The following is a 22,596-nucleotide window of genomic DNA, read 5'->3' on the forward strand; positions in this document are numbered from 1 at the left end:
GTACACGGTAGAGCCATTTTAAAGGGTGTCTACTCTTTCCTCACATTACTGTAAAGTGTAGACCATAACGCCTGAGAAATGCTGCTGCTATTGTGTTCATGTGTGGGGATTTTAATGTCTACTTTTTCTAAGGCACACTTCTGATTGAGTAGGCAAAATCATGTAAGATGGAAGCACCTTTATCCATTTTAAAATCACAACGCTTGGCACTGAAGTTGAACTAATACAGAACCCAACATTACCGGACCAAGATCTTCATTCTCGTTCACTCTATTTTACTCATCCAGTAATGATAACATCAAATAAAAATCCACTTGCCCTCCTCCCATATCAAATACATTAATCTCTTGCTCTTCCGTGAGTTCAACTCTCTTTTTTTTATTTGATTGATTGATTAAGTTCACCTGTTGTTAAGAGCGCCATAATCATTCTAGGTCACCAAACTAGAGTAATAGGCAGCATCTAATCTAGCATTCGTGTTTTGCATTAGCAATCAATTTGAAGGACTAATTAATAATCTTTTCAAGGGATACCATTTGACATTCCTGTTAATGTAACGTCAAGAAATATTATAACATCATTGGCAAATATGACGATTTGTACAATACGTTCATCTCCCCAGGAGATCATGGTAAAAATAAAATAAAATAACAATCCCTTGCATATACAACCACAGACCTTTGTTAATACTATGTAGGCACAACCTCTGGTTCAAGTGGTGATGACCCATCATCCCCCATAGTCCCAACATCTGTGGCCTCTCTACTCTTCTCATCTACCTCTCGGAATCCTTCTTTAAACCTATCATAGTTTGTGGGCTCAGCTGACTTGAAAGGGCGCTCCCCCAATATTCGAACCAAGTCTTCTTGATGTAGGACCTCCTTCTCAAGCAAAACCTCAGCAATCTGAGCAACTTGCTCCTTGTGCTCCTCTATCAGGTTTACTGTACGTTCATAGGCCTTGGCAACCCATTCTCTCACCTCATTGTCAATAATTGCCCCAGTCTTGCTACTGAAAGGTTTTGTCATCTCAAACGTATCATCCCTCTGCGGGAAAGAAAGGAGCCCTACCTTGTCACTGAAACCATAGACTGCTACTTGGGCATAAGTCATTTTGGTTACTTTCTCTAAGTCATTCTGGGCACCTGTTGAGATCTTTCCCAACAAAACCTGTACAAAAAGAAAGTGGTCACCATAACAAATAAATGTTTTGGAGCACATCTCGCATCAACAATAACAGCTTTCTGCAATACACCAGATAGAAGCGAAGAAACTGCAGTCAGGGTCCCATTACAACAAGTTTAGATTATTCTCTTGGGCATTTTACCCTATTCATGAACCTTGAAAAGCATGAAGGTAGCAAAATTTTGAAATTCTTTGTTGCTGCTAAAAGATTGCAATTCATGGATCAACAGCTATAGAAATAGAAACATTTCAAGTACCTGCTCTGAAGCTCGGCCACCTAGCGTCATACATGTCATATCAAATAGCTGCTCTTTGGTCATTAGAAGGTTTTCATTTGGAACATACTGAGCAAACCCAAGTGCTGCAGTACCACGAGGAACAATTGTCACTTTAAGCAAGGGCTCTGCATGCTCCAGGAACCACCCAGCGACAGCATGACCTGATTCATGGTAAGCAACAGTCCGGCGTTCCTGCTTGCTTATTACCTGCTTAACCAAGCAGGATCAGGAGTCTAGGATCAGACTCTTTTAGGAGCAAATAAAAAACTGATTCATTTCTATTTGATTTATGATACCAATAGGAGTTATGTGGTTTAAGAGGAACAAAGAAAGGCACAAGGGAAAGTCTAACAGACACGATGAAAATTAGTATTAAAAATTCCTATCATCCCTTAGGGTGGGGTGGAGGAATATCTTTCTCCTCTCATAAGTCATGTATATCATAGGGAACATCTTCAAAGCATTAACCAGTCGAAAGTATTTCTTGTAGTATTGTCATCCAGCAAGAGGATTCTTTTTTTTATTTGAAGAAAAAATTAAATCTATATTAAGAGGAACAAAAAAAAAACATTATCTTGTCTCTGCTCTCATTTTGTGCGTGTAAGGAATCAAATGCATTTATTGGAAAAGCATACAGGAATAGTATATAATTCCTTATTCCTTGAGTATCCATTGAAACATATAAAAAAGAAAAGAAAAAGAAACTCTTCATATTCCTCTGGCAAGGCCGTCTGCAAAATTCACCTATCTGGGCATCCATTAGAACATGTTCACTCAGAAATACCTCAAAACATTAAACAGAAGAAAATTCCTCGAAGTTCATATATGTCTTGAATCACAATGTCTCCTCTAAGAGAATGTTTTGGTTTGAAGGAAAAGGTAGGGAAACCTATACAAGGTTTGTAAAAGAAACCATCCAATCCAGAAAAACCTGATACAAGAATCAGCAAATTCCAACTTATACAAGGATTACCAGTGAGAAGTTACTGGGAACAATGTTATGAAAGAATCACAGGATAATAGTAAGGCCACAAACGAATGGAATGGCCACAAATGGATGGGAAGGATTTGGAGAATACTTTTTCAAACAGATGTTGTCATGAACAAATGGAATGGCTACACAGAAATATTGTACCAAACCTGATGCACATCAGAAAATGAAGAAGAAACCCTGCAGAGGGAAAACCAATTTAGGAAACTTGCTTTTGTGGAGCCCACAACCCCAGCTGCCACTTTGGCACATTTCTATAGTAATCTATGGTTGAATTAGCTCAGCTGGAATCTCAAATCTTAAATAGAAGACTCAAATCAAAACTACAGGAGTACTTTTTAGGTCATAGTTAAACTATCTAGTTTGGGATACTAGTGTTGATGTTATTATGATTAATACTGTAATATTTATACCAAATTTGATTAAACATTACTCCACCATGCAGAAATCTCTGAGGTGACAAGCAGGTGATGAGGCATAATATCAGCTGGTTACAAATGGAGGTGATCAACAAGTGATGAGGTGTCAAATGTCAAAGTCTATATATGTTGATGTCTTGTACGTTTTTATCATTAAATAAAAGAAACTTTGCTAATAAAAGAAACAAATAAGAAACCCTTATGCTGGAAGGTAACTAAAGAGAAGGAACACACACACACCATGCAGCTGACTCAAACTCACAATATAAGAAATCAAGTGGAGAACAAATGCACCTAGCATATTGGGTTAAACTCCAGTTCCCGGTGCCTCCCTCATATACTAAAGAAGTCCTACCCACCTCTTTTCCTGCAACAGAATCAACAAGGTCATTAGCTGACCTAGGGACCCACCTTCATGATCCATTTAACCTAAAACCCAATGCCTTGGCTTTTTGAATCTGATGTCTTAGGATCCATGGACCTTCAGTGTTTGTTGTCACCCACTCAATAGTCCTCTTCAACAATTTGTCCATTTCAGGCTGAAGAAAAGGCTAATTTAGGTTGTACATGTAAAAGCCAACAAACAAATCCAGATGGTCCAGGTTCCCAACAGAACCATCAAAGCTCAGCTTAAAACTTCATATGAATGGAATGGAAGTTCAGTTGGAAGGCGGTATACCAGGTTGGGAGCTCTCCTCTTCTATTCTTCATGCTTTTGTTTTGATTATTCACACACTCTGACATGAGTCGGAAGCTCAATTAAGACATTTGAGGCCTGAAAATAGGCTAGAAAGTGGAAACTCAAGCATTTAAATTTCAAATTCTTCCTCAAATCAATCCTAGTTTTACCGTAGTTTTACATCAAAATCCACACCTCTAACACCTAAACAGCTCCATAACCCCCACTATTCTTTTTCTTTTTATTTGTAACAGTCAAAATCTTATCAATCAATATAAAGAATAACCAATGTTCAAGAGAAGCATGCCCTTCTTCCCAAGGAAGGCCAAAACGCCTCCACCCCCTTTAGCTTTGTTTTTAGTCTTACAGCTAGTCTCCCAATGGATTTTCCCCGAAAAACAGACTAGCCCTATTGGCTCCATGCCTGACCAATACATCAGCCATACTCTTGGAATCCCTAGCTGTAACTCCTATTCTGCCCACAACATATCTAAACTTCAGAGGATCTCCACTCATCCTATATCACAACCACAGGTAGTGAGAACAAGGCTTAGACAATGATAAATGACAACAGTCCTTGATGTAAAGAAGTATTCAAAAGATTTCATGTTGTTGGCAAGGTGAAGCTGAGATATACAATTAAGGACATTAGAACAGAATCAGTAGTAGGACAACAAGTCTTCCAAACCAAGGAATAAATTCATTGATGAAAACCCATAAGACTATATACAAGTTTCAATTGAGAAACATGAAAAACTTAATTGAAGGCTTGAACATTTATCTGGAACAAATAGCAACAAGTCCTGACACAAGGACTAATGAATGAATGAATATAAAAAAAGTGTGGTCCAGATAAAAACCAATATTCTTTCTTGAGATAATCTCTTTTCTACCTTATTTTACAGTCAGAAAGAGTATTAATATCTAAATTGTTTAAACCAACAAAGAGCTTCACAAACAATCTAGACATGGATTGTGTGAGTTCTGGTCAAAATGTAGGGTGAAGACTTATTACAAAGCCCTTTGTGTTCACAAAATAGTCCATGTGAAAAGCATGGGATTTATAGATTTGTCTCTTGTTATTTTCATAAGTCTGATCAGACTAGAAACTATGATTTTGGAAGAACCTAGCTACACGTGAAGGGTGTTGCTATTAAAGCCTTTTCAAAATCAAGAAATACTAGAAGTCTTTCAGTAGCTGTCAGTTGGTTTAAGGTTGCAATATGTGCATTACTTTGAGCACTAGTTTAATCAGGATTGCTTTTAGATTATTATTAAGATGCAATATTTACTATTTTTAAGTTATATTGTAACTTGGAGTCTTAAAGAAGTCTAACTTGTTGTTCATATTTCACTTAGATTAGGATTATAAAAGAATATGGGTCTATTACTAAAAAAAGTAGGACTAGAAGTCTAAAAATAGTCTTAAGTAGATCTTATGTGCTTGTTCCTCTGTTCTGGTTCTTAGTAAGTTATTGGAGTTCATTTTAAGATGAGAGTTTTCAGAGTAGAGTTTTAATCTCTCAACGTTTATGTCTTTTTCTCTTCTTATTTTGATGTTTTGTAACTGTTAGTAGAGTGACATGATTACATGAAACAGTACCCACTTTTCTGAACCTCAGAAGATTTGCTCCTATACTTGATTTGTTTCAGGATTGATTTGCTTCCATACCAGAGTCTCAGCAGTTCATACATTCAGTTTGGTCCATGTAGCTTAGATTTAGCAAATCCTCCCGGTTCAAATTAAGTTTAGTATTTTAATCCAGATAAACAAATAGATTCCACACGCCTAAATCCTTTCTAAAGCTTACTCTGCAACTCTCCAGAAATTTATATTCTATTAAATATTAATACAAGTAAAAGTAATTTTCTGGTAAACAATTAACAAAAATAGCTGGTTTTAGTATGTAGCATTGTAGCTTACATCAGCAAGCCACTGCACCGTTCTGAGTATTTTTTAATTGATAGTCCAGGAACAAAAGATGCTGCATAATAATCCTATGGAAAGGAAACATATATATTATCTTTGAACAATTAATTGTCAACTGTGGTACAAATATGCTCCTTGCCGTTGTAAGGCAAATGCTAAATTATGACAGTGGAAAAAGAATCTAGAATAACAAATCATGCAACAAAAGGAGAAGACTATGCAGTAAGTTATAAAAAGCTACCTTGTTTTTCTTCTCCAGACCACCTATTATCCTATCTATAGCTGCCTCGAAGTGTTCCATAGCAATCTGTGATACCTCATTTCTTGCAGCAATTAAAGCAGCTTCATTACAAACATTTGCAATATCAGCTCCAGCAAATCCAGGAGTGAGAGCTGCAAGTCTCTGAGAATAATATGATGGTTCTTGATCAAGCTTGAGTTTTTTCAGATAAACCTGAAATATTTGTTCACGGCCTTTAATGTCAGGTTTATCAATGGTAATTTGGCGATCAAACCGACCAGGCCTCAGCAAAGCTTTATCTAAAATGTCAGGTCTGTTAGTTCCAGCAAGTACTACAACTCCAGATGTTGTTCCAAATCCATCCATTTCTACAAGCAACTGGTTGAGAGTACTTTCACGTTCATCATTGGCTCCTGTGAAGCCTCCACGACCCCTTGCTCTACCAATTGCATCAATTTCATCAATGAAAATTATACTAGGTGCACACTGCCTGGCTTCCGCAAACAAGTTCCTTACCCTGGATGGTCCAACCCCAACAAACATCTCCATAAAATCGGAACCAGATATTGATAGAAAGGGCACACCAGATTCACCAGCAGTTGCTTTTGCAAGAAGTGTCTTTCCTGTACCAGGAGGGCCCACAAGAAGAGCACCTTTTGGAATCTTAGCTCCTAACTCCTCATATTTCTTGGGGTTATTGAGGAAGTGCACAAACTCCATGATTTCTTGCTTTGCTTCATCACAGCCAGCAACATCCTTGAAAAAAACCTAGACCACCAAGAAGAAAAATAAAACAAAATACATGGAAAAATATGAAGCTAAAGGATTTCTTCTGAATTCTGATTAGTTTGCCATTATTAGTTAAGGGAGAAGGAATGGGAATGAACCAATGGGTAATGTATATATTATGAAAAAATAAAGAGTAGCTCTCATATATTAGAAGCAAGGGGAATAAAGAGATAAGCATTCTCATTCAGATCGTTTAGAAAAATTAGCAAATCCAAAAAGTAGGAAAAAAAAAGAAATTCCTAACCTTGTTTTTGGCATTCTTATCCAGTTTTGTGACATGGGCTTTTCCAATATTAAATATTCCACGGCTACCCCTTCCACCACTACCACCAATGCCAAATCCACCCTGCATTCTTCGCCCCATGTACAACAGAGACCCCAGAACCAAGGCTGTTGGTAAAAACCTCATCAACTCTTGATACCAAACCATTTCGGAAACATATGTTACAGGAACATAATCATGAGGATCTATTCCTAATGCTTCCTGGGCTTCCTCCAATTTCTCCTCAAACGATTCAACACTGCCAATGTTGAAATAGTATTTATACTGGCTCCCATTTCCTCTAGCAGGAGTATCATCAATGGGTCCCTGGACAACATCATCATTGGTTTGATCAGTAATGCGAGGCGACCTCCTGACATAAACCTTTGCAACTGATTTATTTGAAACTACAATGTGATCCACCAGACCAGGTTCCAGAAGTTTGTTCTTGAATTCTTGGAAACTTATCTGTACAAAATAAATTCCAAAGTAGATTAGATCGCATCAGAAGTGAAAGTACCAACTTCTCCATGCACATTTGAAAAGTAAGACAAGATAAAGCAGTTACACAACTACACATGGCCATCATATGATCATGACTTGATTCACAAATAAAGTTTCTGAACAGAAGCACAAAAAAAATAAAATAAAAACCTCACACTCTGATAACAAAAACAAGTAAACATTCTGTGCATGTGACAAGGTGAAGCTGAAAATAACAATGATACAAGTAGATTCAAGAGTAAGGTAATTTCTTCAAGTATAATATACCAAGGTTACAATGATGCAAATAATTAGTGTTAGAACTTGGAATCCACCATAACATGGCATTCCACTACGAGAGTCCCAAAATGGAGCAGAACTTAAGCCTGTGTCTAATTTAATATTATGCAAAGACGACCTGGCAAGGATATGCCAGGAGACTCCATAAAGAACCAATGGGAAAGTGGAATTCAGCACATGTTAACATTAGCAATTAACATGTTTTTTTAATAAAAAAACATATTCAGAAAATTCCAACTAAGAAGTTGTTCACCAATATGCATGATTTTGTTGTAAAAAAAAAGAGTCAAGCATATTAGTGAACAACCTCTAAGAAAACAGCATACAATTGAACAATGTTTAAACAATTAGCAATCCAAATAACTCCCCACACTAGATTCCAGAGGAGATCCAACCAACTAATTTAGGGTATTGAAACCTTTTTTCATACTTAATTGTTTAGAACAGTGTGTGAAAACCCGGAAACTGGATAAAATGGATTGTTGAACTGTTGGGACTATCAAAAAACTTCCAAAGTAGTTTTGGGCCTTTTGGCTAAACATCAGACCATCATTTCCCCCAAAAGACACTGACTCGGTCCAGAAACACTTCAACCACCAGCTTAAACAAATTGAAGATAAAAAAGGTATGAAATCATTAAAAGATAATTTCAATAGGGTAAATGGAATTTATTTTCACATTAACTATTTTTTTTTATGAATAATAATAAGTTTATTGATTCAGAAGCAACTTTAGAGTGAGTTCATACATCATCCCAACGAGAGGCACGAGCTGCAGCCCCTCCTTGAATCTTACAAGTAAACTAGGAAAGAAAAACAAGAATCACAACTGAGCCCAAAATAATTCTTCCCTATTTACCCCTTGCTTAGCTAACACATCTGACAAAGTATTTGCTGATCTCCCCACCCACTGTACAGTGACCAACATATTCCTTGTCAACCAACTAAATTTCTTCATTTCATTCTTGTATCGCCACATAGCCTCTTCAGAATTTTTCAACCAACCCACCACCACTTTGGAATCCCCCTCGATTATTAGGTGTTGTACCCCCAGCTGGTTTGCAAATTGCACCCCTTGTACAGCAACTAAAAGCTCTGCCCTGATGAAGTTCCCAATTCCCAAGAGACCTGAGTAGAGCAACAAAATCTCTCCCTTCTCATTTCTCAAAGCACCCCCCCACTCCGAATAATCCTGGATTACCCATGCTACTTCCATCAAAGTTCAACTTTATTGAGCCTTCGGGTGGAGGAGACCAGCTTGTAATTGATTTGTCCTTTAAAGATGAGCACCTTGCTACTGCTGACCAATTTCTCCAAAGGTCATTAAAGGAGAATTGATGGAAGATTTCCAAGGTCTTCAGCCAATGTATTGCCCTATTTAACACACAGTCTTTCAAATCTTGGTTGTTCATTTCCTTGTCTTGAAAAATTCTGAGATTCCTTTCTTCCCAAAGAGTCCAAGTCAAAGCAACACAAGCACATCTCCACATAATTCTCCCTATTTTTGTAGGCCAAAAAAAGGTAGAATGGTTGAAGAGAACTTTTGCTGGTAGACTCCAACTACCCCCAAACAACGAAAGTAGCCAAGCCCAAAGGTCTGCAGAAAAGGGACAAGATACTAGTAGATGGTAACAATCCTCACCGTGAGCTCTACAGAGGATACACCAATTAGGAGAAATACAGAGAAAAAGTCTTCTCTTTTGTAGGTTGTCTAAAGTGTTTACTTTCCCATGGAATACTTCCCAACAAAAAGCCATAATTTTTGGAGGGACTGGCCTACACCAAATTTCTTTTGACGGAAAAGGTTGGTGAGTAGAAAGTTGAGAGATGGACTTGAAGAAAGAAGCACAAGAGAAGGTTCCATTGGGTCTAGGAGTCCAAACTCTCTTATCTGGCTTGGAGGGATCCAAACAAACCTGATTAAGACAACCAAGCAAAATAGAAAGAGACTCAATTTCAGCATCCCTAAGTCCTCTACGAAACCCAAAATCCCAAGTAGGATCTAAGGGTGTTCCCAAAGGTGAAACTAATTTTGAGACCACCTCTTTTTTGTACAAAGAAATAGAAAAAAGCGAAGGAAACAAGTCCTTTAACGGTGAGTCTCCTACCCAAATATCCTCCCAAAAAAGAACAGAGTTGCCAGAACAAACTTCATACCTGATAAAATTGAGGAATTGAGGAAGGGTGTTGTGAATAGCCTTCCACGGTGCTGCTAGGTTAGCTTGCCTCGATACACCAGCATCCCATCCATTCTCTGACCTCCCATGAATGCTTCCCACCACCTCATGCCACAATCTCTCTCTTTCCAAAGGCCATCTCCACAACCATTTCCCTAATAGAGCTTGATTCTTTCTAATTACCCTCCCAATTCCCAAGCCCCCCTCTTCTTTACTTCTGCACACAATTTCCCAATTAACCAAGTGATCCTTTTTTTCTTGTCCCGGCTCCCATAAGAAGTCTCTCATCAACTTCTCCAGTTTCCTAGCTTCCCTAACTGGTATCCTAAAGACAGACAAATAATAAGTAGGTAAGTTAGCCAAGGTAGCTCTTATTAGGGTAATTCTCCCTCCTAAAGAGATATAGTTCCTCTTCCATGAGGCTAATCTCTTCTCAAACTTTTCTATCACTGGGGTCCAAAATCTACTCTCCCTAGGATTTGCCCTAAAGGAAGCCCTAAATATGACATAGGCCAAGCAGAGGTGGAACACTCAAGACACTCCGCAATAGCCTCGACCTCCCCTACCTCCAAATTTATACCCGCTATGCAACTCTTTTCCAGATTTATTCTCAAATTAGAGACACTTTCAAATCCTTTTATTATCTCCTTTAGGTTTGCTACCTTTTCACTAAGACCTTCACAAAAAAATCATTAGGTCATCTGCAAACTGAAGGTGGGTGACGGGGACTTGGTGTCTCCCTATTCTCCAACCCCTAATGGCATCTTTGCTGCCAGCCTTAGTAATGATCCTACTAATCACATCAGCTACTAAGGTAAAAAGGAAGGATGAAAGTGGATCCCCTTGCCTGACACCCCTGCAAGCTGGAAAAAAGTCTCTCACCGTACCATTTACCAGAATAGAGTAGTGACAAGTACTGATACACCCAAAGATCCAACTACACCACTTGTCCCCAAGTCCACAGTTTTGCATAACCTCCAATAGAAACTTTCAGTCCACCAAATCATAGGCCTTTTCAAGATCCAATTTACAAATGAATCCTCCCTTACTAGACCTTTTCATTTCCTCCACACACTCATTCGCAATTAAGATTTGATCTGTTATTTGTCGCCCTTGAATGAAGGCCCCCTGGGTTTCACTAATGATGGTAGGGAGGACTGTTTTGATCCTCAATGAGAGAACTTTAGCCAGAATTTTATAGATGCTTGTCACCAAACTAATAGACCTATAATCTTTTGGGTGGTTGGCATCATTCTTCTTAGGTATCAAGGCCAAAAAGGTGGCATTAATTCCAGGGCTTATGGACTTCAGCTAGATCCTCTTTCAACACCACCCAACAGTCTTGATAAAAACCCATTGTAAAGCCATCTGGACCCGAAGCCTTGGATCTATCCATTAGAAAGACAGCTTTCTTAATCTCTTCTTCCTCGAAATCCCTTTCCAGCCACCTTGCCACTCCTTCATCAATTCTTGGCCAATCCACCCTTTCCATGACTGTCCTCTCTCTCAAAGGCCTTCTATAAATCAATTTGAAGTGGTCCACAAATTTTTTAGCTATGTCATCCTGGTTGGTAAACACCTCCTCTCCTATCTCCTATTCACTATCTATTCAATTGTTAACACCTTCCCTACTTTTGTTTGATATTCTTATTATAATACATATGACATCAAGGGATGGTGAAAACCATATAAGTGGAATTGAACCATGAAACCCTGTTTCACTTCACACAATTGAATAACTCTCTCCACAGTACCAATATTTTATGTAGTGTTAGATAACTGCTGAAATAGGCACTGAGATTAGAACCCATAAGAGATGCCAAACTTAAAAACAGCTTAAATCCAGAGCTGTTATTGGTATATGATAAAAGGAAAAATTATCACCTCAATTCATATGCTTTATCATTCAGCAAGACAGCAACTAGGTAGGTAACAAGTTACTGATATGCTGAATGGGGTTTTCTTAAATTTGGAATATTTTCCTCATTCCTCTTTCAGCACCTATTTCAGCAGATATCAAGCATCACCGTAGTACAATAAACCATAAATCAGCTAGAAGTCCAACTTACCATTAGGGCAGTAAATCAGGCCGTATCCAGATTAAATCCAGCCACATCTGAATCCAATCCAATTATTGAAAATTTAAATCCAAATCTGATCCAGAATCCAAAATATCTTATTCGAATTTAATCTGAATCCACTTTATTGTCATTAAAATAAAGATTTAAAAAGTTAAAAAAAATAACTACATATTAACTTATACATATATAATAATTTTTTAATTATATTATATATAATTAATTATAATATACCATTATATTATATGCATATAGATATAATAATTTTTCATCAGATTGGATGTCAGATCAATTTTCTGGACTTCCAGAGTCCATTGACAACCCTATTTGGCATGCACTTAACTCTAGGAGGTATTAAAGAGAATTCAAATGCAATTATTTGCTGATAGTGAGCAACCATGGTCAACTCTAGGAGGTATTAAAGAGAATTCAAATGCAATTATTTGCTGATAGTGAGCAACCATGGTCTGCCACTTTATATGACTGAACTGCATAGTAAAAAACTAACCAATACCATGATGTCGTCCAACACCAAATCTGATAAAAATGGTTTTTGACAGATGCAGAATAGGAAATCCAGGTCTCTTCAGAGTTTGAGGATCTTTTAGAAACTGCAAAGGAAATTCACTAGATATCTACTCAGGGCCGGCTGGGTATGGTGTTTTAATAAAAGCAGAAATTTGGACTGCTCTACAAGCATCAAGGATGGCTAAATCACTGAGTTTCAGAGATATTTTGGTTGAAGAGATTCTCATGTGGCTGTGGGGTGGATAAGAAGGAACTATGGAGGATATTAGAAATATAGGCATATTCTAAGGGAAATCTAAATGTTGGCTGCAGAACTGAAAAAAAAAAAGAGATGGATTCCAATGTCGGCCAACAGCATAGCTGACAGACTGCCAAAACAAGGGTTAACAGAAATCAAATATATTGAGGTTTAGTCAAACAAGGTAGGAACATGCAAACAGAAAAATGAGTAAGATAGACCACTAGCCAAGGCTATATATCTATTTTGCAGTGCTTGGAACATTGCTGTGTATTTTATGTTATTTTCATTTTAATAAAGTTTCTGTTATTGATCAAATAAAATAAAAGTGTCCACTCCTGTAGTCTCACAAAAGACAAACCATAAGAGAATACTGATCCATGGATCATTAATGTATGAGTATATCCCTGACCTTTAATCTAAAACTGTAAATGTTTGAGAGATTTTCCTGCTCAGTGTCTTACCGTGCAGGTCTCCTGTAATTTCTTCTCTTCTTTAATGAAATACTTTACCTTTTCTCAAAAAAAAAATATTAGTAAAATTGTATCATTCAAGAAATTGAAATGAACTAAACTTGAAAAGCAAATTTAATAGCCTGTGTGAAACAAAACTACAATCTGAACATCAGGCTGTATTAGAGTGCAAATGCCGGTCTATTATATATAATTAAAAAAAAAAAGAGGGAAAAATCATGTTTCACTATAAGTTGTGCATAAGCAGATAATACGGCATTTATTACACTGAAACAAAAAACACCAAATGGGCAGCTAAAGATTTTTTTATACCCTAGTTTTTTTACATGTTTCTATGCCCTAGTTGTTTGATAATAAAGAGTTTGTTAATATCTTACCAAAATAAATAAATAAATAAAGAGTTTGTTAATATTTTGTTTTCATTAAGTGACAAGGAAAAAAACTTACCAGAGTCCAGAACACCTAAGGTGAATTATCAGAGTCAATTAAGTCAAATGACCTAGGTTTTACTTCTGATGGATAAAACCAAAAAGTAAGCAGCAAATGAGATGTTCATAACATGACAAGGGAGAAAGTGGAAAAGGGTGGGAAATTGGACCTGTTTCTGGTCATGAGAACCGAAAGAGAATGACGAAAGCACCAATGCAATAAACATTAGAGGGGTCAAATAGTTCTGCAACTGCTTCATGAAATTTTCCTGGAAATTCCCCTGATTTTCGGTGTTTGACTCCTCTGAAAAATAGTGAAAGAACTATCACATGGTAGAAATTTATATAGCCTGTTCACTACAAGGAATAAACAGATGAAAATCGCATATATATTGCATCATCCACCATGCAATTTCATTTCTGAAATAGCCAAGAAACTGGAGACATGATAGCACTAAAACACTCCATAATTATACCTAGAAAGAGTTATCCATTAAAAGAATTATACCTATAGAGAGAACAAACCCATACAACAATATGCGATCTTAGGATCATATGGAATAAATTTTATATAGCCTGTTCACGATTGACCAGTGGCACCATACTCATTTTGTTTTAAAAGCAGTGCAGTAAAGATGGCAAGGCTAACTATTAGTTGGTTTGATCTCGCTAAGTAAAGTGTCCACCAATACCTGCCTAAGTAATGACCAGTCAACAAGAAAAATGGTGTCTAAACTTAAAAAGATAAATAACACCTCTATGTGGAGATCCTATCTATATATTTTGTTTATTGGTTGGCTGGTTGCTGTTTCTGTGTGTTTGTTCTTTTGCTTGGTTGTTATACTTTCTATTTCTTGGTGGCTGTTTGTCCAGTTTGAAAGTTGTGTTATTTGCAGAGTTGATCGTGTAGAAATTTAAATGCACCAGCACCATCTATATAGGGCTGGGGTTGGCAGGGTGTGGCTCTATTTGTTCCATTGTTGATTGACCTTTTGTTTTTGTTTGGGTTGTTTTTGCTTTTCTTGGACCACAGAGCCCATATACACCCCATTTATTTTCTTTTCTTTTATGTTCTTCTAAGAAATTTTACTTTAACCATAAAAAAGATTAAATACGCAATAAACTTGTGGAATGAAATGCAAAAATGTCAATACCAGAATGAAAGCATTGCCTGATGTGTTGTAATGCTGAAGCCTAAAATGTCTAGTTGGCTGACTTGAGAGGTGTGTCCTAAATGCTTAGTCAGCCAGCTAATTGACAATGGTTCTAAAAGGCTAAAACTAGGTCAAATGACTAGTCAATGTTTTGACTAACTGGTACAAAACACGTGCAAAGCCAATAAAAGTTGTGATGACTGCACTTTACAATTTATTGCCTCTCTTTCTCTTGCACCTCTGGCCTCTAGGCAAAATCTTGACACCTAACTTATTACAAACATACTAATCCTTCCTCCTCCATCGAATGTACTCATGGAATTTGTAGATTCTAGTGTCATCCTTAAATGGCATATAAATGTTAAAGGTGGGGTTTTTATTTAAACACCACAAAAAGTAGCACCAGAGAATTAATTGCACCTGAATTCTCAAAGACAATTTTTCCCATCCATTTTGCTAGTATTACTAATTATTCATCTCAAAAATTTTCCCCTGGCATAAATAATACATAATATGGTATACATCTTGTTTTTGCCATTGTCATTAAATATCATCCTATTTATTAGTACCACAATTTATTTTCCTCATAAATCTATTTGAAATTTGTTCTCAAGCTAAATAGCACATCATATGTTTTTTTTTAATGAATGAAGAAATGTATTAATGACAGAAAATAGGAGTTACAAGCATCCCAAGAAGAGGCAAGAGGGCGACCTCTTCAGGGAAACCTAAAGAAAATTCTTAAATACAATTTGAATAAGTTACAAGTTAATTCAAAACAGACAGTTCTGAGAAACCCCTTGTTTGGCTAATGAATCAGCTATAGAATTTGCCTCTCACCCACTGAACACTAATTGTCATGTTGCTAGTCAGCCACTTCAATTTTTTAAAAAGATCCCTATAGCTCCAAATGGCAGAATCCGGGTTCAGGAGCCATCCCACCACCACCTGTGAGTCACCTTGAATTAATAAATGCCCCACCCCAATCTGGTTTGCAATCTCAATCCCTTGTACGGTAGCTAGTATCTCTGCTCTTGTGGAGTCACCCACTCTGACTGTTCCTGAAAATAAGGAAATAATATTGCTATCCTTATTTCTTAGGACCCCTCCTATACCCGAAGGTCCTGTATTACCCTGACTACTCCCATCAAAGTTTAGCTTAATGACACCCTCTGAAGGCGGTGTCCATTCCATCACTCTTCTAATCCTCCTAGTAGAAGTATTAGCCACAGCTAGCCAATTTCTCCAAAGATCATCAAAGGAAAAATCAGCAAAGAAGTCTGATGTTTTCAGCAAAGAAGCACATCAAATGCTATTGTTCATAACTTTATTCATATTCTGAAACACTGCCTATTTTCTTAACATTTTATAATGATAAGAGGGATATAATGTATAAATTTTCAAATAAAAAAAAAGACTATATGGCCTTTCACATAAGCTTTGAAATTCTGCTGAACTTCTTGTCATTTGAGATTTCACAGAAAGTGTATCACTGTCAGGAAGCAGAGTTGCATATAAAGATGATATATCTCTATCAAGTTGGTAAAAAGCAAATGGTGGTGGTTTCTGATTCATGCAGTCTCTATATCAGGAGATTTAATGATATATATCCATAATTCTACATGGTTTATTTTTCATAATCAATACCTAGAAAATGCAAATCCATACAGATTACTTAGGATTTGGACTCCATTAGTTGGTTGATTTTGCTGTATTTTTGTAAGAAACAGGCTTAATGACAACCAGTAATACCATCTTGTATAGTGTCCCACTTTTCATCAACAATGTTGGGAACAGAAAGATGTTCCACATTCCTATTTTAGTATTTACAAATGGCTCAACTAGATCCAGACCAACCCAGAATTGCTCATATAGGATCAAACCTAACATCCATCTGAAAGATTTTCTGGTTTTTTCATTAGTCTAAAACTCACTTCTTGCAATAAAATGGCAAAACAAGGCATCTAAATTTCCAGGTGACAGTTATCAAGATTGCTCCAATCTCCCCCTCCCAAAGTTAAAACCAAAAATATAGGAGTTTGAGGGTCTGCAGCTCCTTCAAAAGTCGAGGTCTTCGCATGGGTGGCATCCTAGGAAAAATGCCTCACTAAAGACATGCTCTTCTGAAAAAGGGTTTCAACTTTTCAGATCTGACGTGTTCACTTTGTAATGTGGAAAAAGAGACCTCAAGCCATCTATTTTTGCACTGTAACTTCAGTACAGAAGTGTTGAATCATTTTCCGAAGGCAGTAAATCTGAACCGATGCTTTCCCAATTCAGTGAGCACTTTTTGGAGGGGTGGCAGGTCTCTGGAATGACTAAATCCTTTGGGCTGTATGGCCTGAGAGGTTCCAGAATTTTTTTAACAGAAAGCTACATCAGAAGCAGAAGCTACCAATGTGGTGGCGCAACTTATTAGAGATTGGCTGTCTATTCATAATGTATATAAGGAGGATACTTTTGCAGTTTCTTTTTTGAGGGTGGATTTCTTTTGAGGTCCTAATTTGACTTATACTTGCACAGCAACTCATTATTCAGAGGACCATATACTTTTTGAATTAATACATTATGCCTTACCTTTCTTCAAAAACAAATAAAAAATAAAGGTTTCTTTTGCTATGCGGAAGTTGAATACAAGATATAATGTAAAAAAACGCAAATGATAACAACAATATCCGACAATTGCATTCCTTTAGTAAAATAACCCAGCAACAAACAAGCCCCAAAACAGGTACCACTTACCTTTTGACTCGGTTTTTTGATTGTTCCCTTTGGGAATTTCCTTCTTATTCTTTGGATAGAAGTTCTCGTAGTCTGTAAAATCACAAAAGTAAGTCACGAACAATAAGAATCAGATGTGGAAACAACACGAGAACCACATAAACCACACGAATATAGAAATTAAAAAGCCAAAAAGACTTTCTCACTTTTCTTTTTGGGAGCTTCATTGGAGAAAAACCGATGGAGTCTAGGACTCGCAAGAAGGGCATTGAAATCCAAAGAGTATCTTTTGGAAGCAAATTCCTTGTTGGTTCCTATAGAAATCAAGTAACACCTCAGAGACCCTAATCTGCTATGCTCGCCCCCAGGAAAGGCGTCTCCATGGGGAGACCGAAGAAGCGATTCGTTCAGAAACGCAGATCTTCTGCCATAAGCACCCAAGAGTCCATTCTGCAAAACGGAACTCGACCGATTTACCACAGAGAAATAAAACTCTCGAATATGATTACTTTCATTGGAGGGAATTAAAATAGGATAGAAAAATGTATGGAATATCTTACTCTTGAAGCTGCGGAGCGCGACAAGGAACGTCCAAGCTTTGAAAAGATCATTCTTTTATCGACTGGAGCATGAATCAGTGGGTAGTTTAGAAACGAAGATGCCCTGGATTTTTTAGAGATCAAACAACCTTCACCTGGAGTACAAAACAGATAACAAGCAACAATGGAAAGCGCTCGGTTTCTAGGGTTTCTGGTCCGATCGAAGTTCGGAGTTTCTCGCTGATACGATCAATGGCGTGGCTACGGTACGCGCACAGCTTCTCATCTATGAGAAAAAATAAAAGAAAGTAGGAAGATGAAATATCACGGTTTTCGAAACGGGGTTTTCATTTGGATTTTGGAGGCGTTTGGGCTTGGGCCCAATATTAAAGTGGGACCGCCGATGTGTGGTGCCAGATATTCTTGATAGGGTGTTGGACCCTATTTTGTTGGCAGGTAATCCGGCTCATAAGACTCATATTGGTGTCCCGTTAAACGCGCCCCTCATGAGTTTATATGCACATCTCAGCGTGTATCGAAAACATCTTTCGTACTTGTTATATAGTGATCTCTTTAATACATGGCCGGGATGAATGGGATGAGTATTATAGGATACGTGTGGGGAGCCTATGAAAGTTTTGTGGGGAGATATTCTAAATGCAAGGCTCTGCAAACGGTATAAACACTAAATCCAACTTCGATCTTAATACCGTACCTAACTCTGATTGTTGCAGATCTGGGCTCCCATTTATGGTTATGGGTGCACCTGTACAACGAGCCTACAGGGATGAATGGGCGTAGCCAACGTCTAATTGTCTGAATACCCCTACATCGGAGCCAAATGGATGATATCCCAACCCAGGTTGTTTGTTGTAGTTTGAAGCAATGTTTAAAAAAAAAAACGATCGAGAATTGGAATTGTTTTGGCCACTGGTTTTTAGATTGATGGTTCGATTGTTTAATTCGAATAAATGACTTGTTCTAGCAAAATAATAATTAAAATAAAAAACAGCAAAAAAACATTAAACAAGTCGACAGCTTGATTGCCTGAGTCATGAATAGTTGTCTGATTCAATGATTTTTAGCCAAAAAATAAGTTTAAAGATAAAATAGAACCAGACAACTGAATTATTCCCAAATCAAATGATTCCACCATCTAGGTCAGTCAAACAGTCACAAATAGATGTGATGGAGGTAGATTTTGGTCCGACCCCTTGGCTATGAGACACGTGGAAGAAGACTGGGGTGACCTGGCAGGAATGCCAACTCGATACGATGACGTAGCACGGCCATATTCCAAAGAGAGGTCTGAGCTCCCCAAAAGGGACCTACACTTCCTGGGAGTGAAACCCGAGCTCTCCCTAAAGGATCCCGAGGCTAACAGCGAAGCCCGCGAGGGTAAGGCCTGGACTAGTCCACCTCGTGTCAGTTCAGACCATATGCCAGCACTTCGAGACAGTAGGACTTACACATCCGAACTCAAGACTCTACCTCGCGCACCACTCCGGCACCTCGGCTCCAGGTCGCGCGACTGTGAAATCATATTTGACAAATCCGTACTCTAAGGCAGCACGCCTGACTAGTTTGGATTTGACAGATGGCAATTATGTCGTAATGGCCACCTACCACCACCATCTTAGTTGTGGCAGAGACGGCTCTGATAGAGAGGACAATGGTGGTTATGCCTGCCCCCCCACAGAGGCGGTTATACTTGACTTGGCAGAGATTTGAGAGTAAGTGTACCTAGCGGCTATAAAAGGCCTTCCTCCCCTAGAGAAAGAGGTATGTGATATTTGTGCTTTTCTGGTCTTGAAATCCCTTATTTCTTTGCCTTCTCAAGAATATTAACTTGAGCTTTGGAGTGTTCTTACCGGGTTCCTCCCCGAAAATCTCCAGTTTCTTCCTTGTTTCAGGCATCTTCAGCTCTGTCAGAGGCAAAGTTACCGGCAGCTAGGCTTGACCAGATTGCGCATCATCAAGATGAAATAACCATAGACATCAATGATGCAATTCCACATTGATTTTGGCATTTGAGTTGTCAGTTTAGAAATTTGCACCAAACCGTGTAAATATGAGTTTGAATCATATATTGTTGGTTGCCACTTGCCAGGTCTCAAAAACAAGGCCGTCAAACAATATTGAGTGGCCTTGGAAGGAAGAATATGAGAAAGGGTGAAATCCATGGACTACCTTCTTTCACTTATCAACCTCTATACATTTTCATTCCTATACATATTCTCTTACGTAGCATGCATTTGAGAGCACTTTCAATGGCTCAGTTTGGAAGAAGTATAAATGCAAAACCTTGTTTTTTTATTATTTTGCATATATCTATATTGTACATATTTATATTTGTTTTCCTTTCAAACTAAGCCTAAAGGAATAATTTCTTTATGGTGTTGGTTGAATGTGAAATGGCTGTAAAAGATAATAAAGCAAGTACTCATTGCAGTTTATGAATTCCTTCATTTTATTTTATAAGTTATATTTATTTTCTGCCAAATTTGGTTCATATATTGCAATATTCATGTATTACTCAACCATTTTAAATTGTATGAAGTACCGCAAAAAATTAGAAATACAAATCATTTTTCTATTGAATATTATTTTTCAAGTAAATGATCATTGATCTTCTTTCACGCACAATGCGTGTGCAACCAAACACATCCATAATTGAATTTACGATTTTGCTTTCAAGATTAAAAATAGTTTTTTCCCCATTGCATGAGATGTTTATATTGTTTATCCATGTAGCTGTACAATATATAGTCTAATAATGAATATATATCATCAACTTGTTTCACTCGGTCTAGCTAGGCATGACTTGGGGACCAAGTTTGCTTTCAAATATATAAATCGTGCAAAATTGCGAGGTCAATGTAAGATGGAATCATTTCACATTTGTTCCATACCACTCATGACATGTGAAGAATGAAAACGATACTTGCAGAGTCTAGTTGCGACATCATCTCCGTTCTTTTATCCTTGAATAATTATTGATGATAATGGATAAATACGTTTTCTTCTGCATGGATGCACAGTTTTTGCTCAAGTATTACCTAATTATTGATGATAAGGGAGAAATGCGTTTTTTCTGCATGGATGCACAGTTTTTGCTTAAGTATTAATTAATGAACCAATGATGGCTCGCTAGTTAGTTAGTGTGTTAGTTGGTTTGTTTTAGAATCAAATCCCGCAACCAGTATTTAAAAAAAAAAAGGGTTTAAGGGAAATTATTAATAGTGTATAACACCAAATAAAAAAAAAAAAAAGAGTATTACCTAACATGAAGGCTTTAGCTCTTTCCGATTATTGATGCTTCGTTGAATTTATTATCAATGTAAACCCTAATCCATCTTTCATTGTAAATGAGTCGGCCAATGAATCCATGACTTCACTTAATCACTTATCGATGTAAACCCTAATCCATATGAATGAATTTGCTCGGAGCGCACCCCCTCAAAAAAAGTATATATTAGATGAAGATTTGGCCCACGTCACTGTTTTGCATGCAAATTAATGAGTTATTTGCATATTGCAATGCAGTTTGGATTTCCTGTTAATTTCTTCCTCCTCTCCTCCTTACTAACCCATTCAAATTAGGCCATCTGTCCCTATCTATCCAATTTCCCAACAAATGTCCAACAAACGTTAACCCTTCGATTAACTAAATTATTTTTTAGTTCCCTAATTATTACAATTGTAGAAAAATGTTTAATGCGCGCTAATTATTACAAAAACAAATTGCCAGCTCCAATATCTCACCCTTGTCAAATACTACCAGTCTAGAATAACTCAGCCGGAAACCCCACTTAAATGCAACTTTATTTGCAGAGGACGGCAAGGATGAAACAGCAAACCGTTTCGTCATTGTTTCGTTAAGGTTTGTAGAAAGATAGGGAGAAGAGGAAAAAGACTCCTTTTTTCCTGCTCGACTGCCTATAAATATTATTATACTCTCACTCTAAATTTATAGTCGCCTCCCTACGAGAAGCTACACACACAGTGGAGAGAGAGTGAGAGAGAGAGAGAGGAAGAGGAAGCCAAGTGTTTGTAACAAAGACGAAACCCAGTTTCATTCCGATTCCATTCGGGGTTCATTTTTTGGGAGAATCAAGATCTGTTGAAAGGACGTCGTTCTGATCAGTATAAAGAGAAATCCAAAACCTAGAGCTGCTTTTATAGGCCAAGACCGCTTCAAACGGTTCCGACAAAATTTAATGAAGGATTTAAAATCTCTCCCTTTCTTTTGTTAGTCTCTGTAATTTTTGTATATATATTTGATTTGTAACAGTGGCAACCAAAGATCTTTAACTACTAAGTCACTCACTCTCTTCTCTTCTTCATGTCTCTTTGTCTCTCTAACTACATAGCATCCTTTTAAAAAGCAACACTCAGATCCAAATCTCACTCAAATTTTAATTTTAATTTCACAAATTAATTGTCGTGGATTTAAAATAAAAATTAAAAAACCACTTGTATATTTGCATTATATGTTCCTCATAAAATGAATTTTAATTGAATCGAGGCTCCATCAACCTCCCAGCTATCGCCATGTCTAGAATCCAGTCCCAGTTGAGACTCGAGAGAGGAAGAGGTGATGGGTCGTGCATCATGGGCCGCCTAACCCAGTTTCGGATTTCCTGTTAATCTTTTCTTAAGAGATTAATCCATAAAAAAATAAAGTTAACGGAGGGTTAACCTT

General features: G+C 37.4%; 1 protein-coding gene across 1 annotated transcript; it reads right to left on the minus strand.

The window, feature by feature from the left end:
* Positions 1–548: 548 nt before the first annotated feature.
* LOC104597164 (ATP-dependent zinc metalloprotease FTSH 10, mitochondrial-like) lies at positions 549–18,248 on the minus strand. The gene is made up of 8 exons (XM_010258587.3): positions 17,913–18,248; positions 17,559–17,802; positions 17,374–17,445; positions 13,648–13,781; positions 6,756–7,241; positions 5,723–6,490; positions 1,442–1,669; positions 549–1,169 (listed from the first exon to the last, which is right to left on the minus strand). The coding sequence occupies exons 1-8, from the start codon at positions 17,961–17,963 to the stop codon at positions 690–692; spliced, it is 2,463 nt and encodes an 820-aa protein (XP_010256889.1). The 5' UTR covers positions 17,964–18,248; the 3' UTR covers positions 549–689.
* Positions 18,249–22,596: the final 4,348 nt, after the last annotated feature.

This window comes from Nelumbo nucifera, chromosome 2, assembly GCF_055504915.1.
Source record: "Nelumbo nucifera cultivar China Antique chromosome 2, China Antique-T2T, whole genome shotgun sequence".
Taxonomy (NCBI): domain Eukaryota; kingdom Viridiplantae; phylum Streptophyta; class Magnoliopsida; order Proteales; family Nelumbonaceae; genus Nelumbo; species Nelumbo nucifera.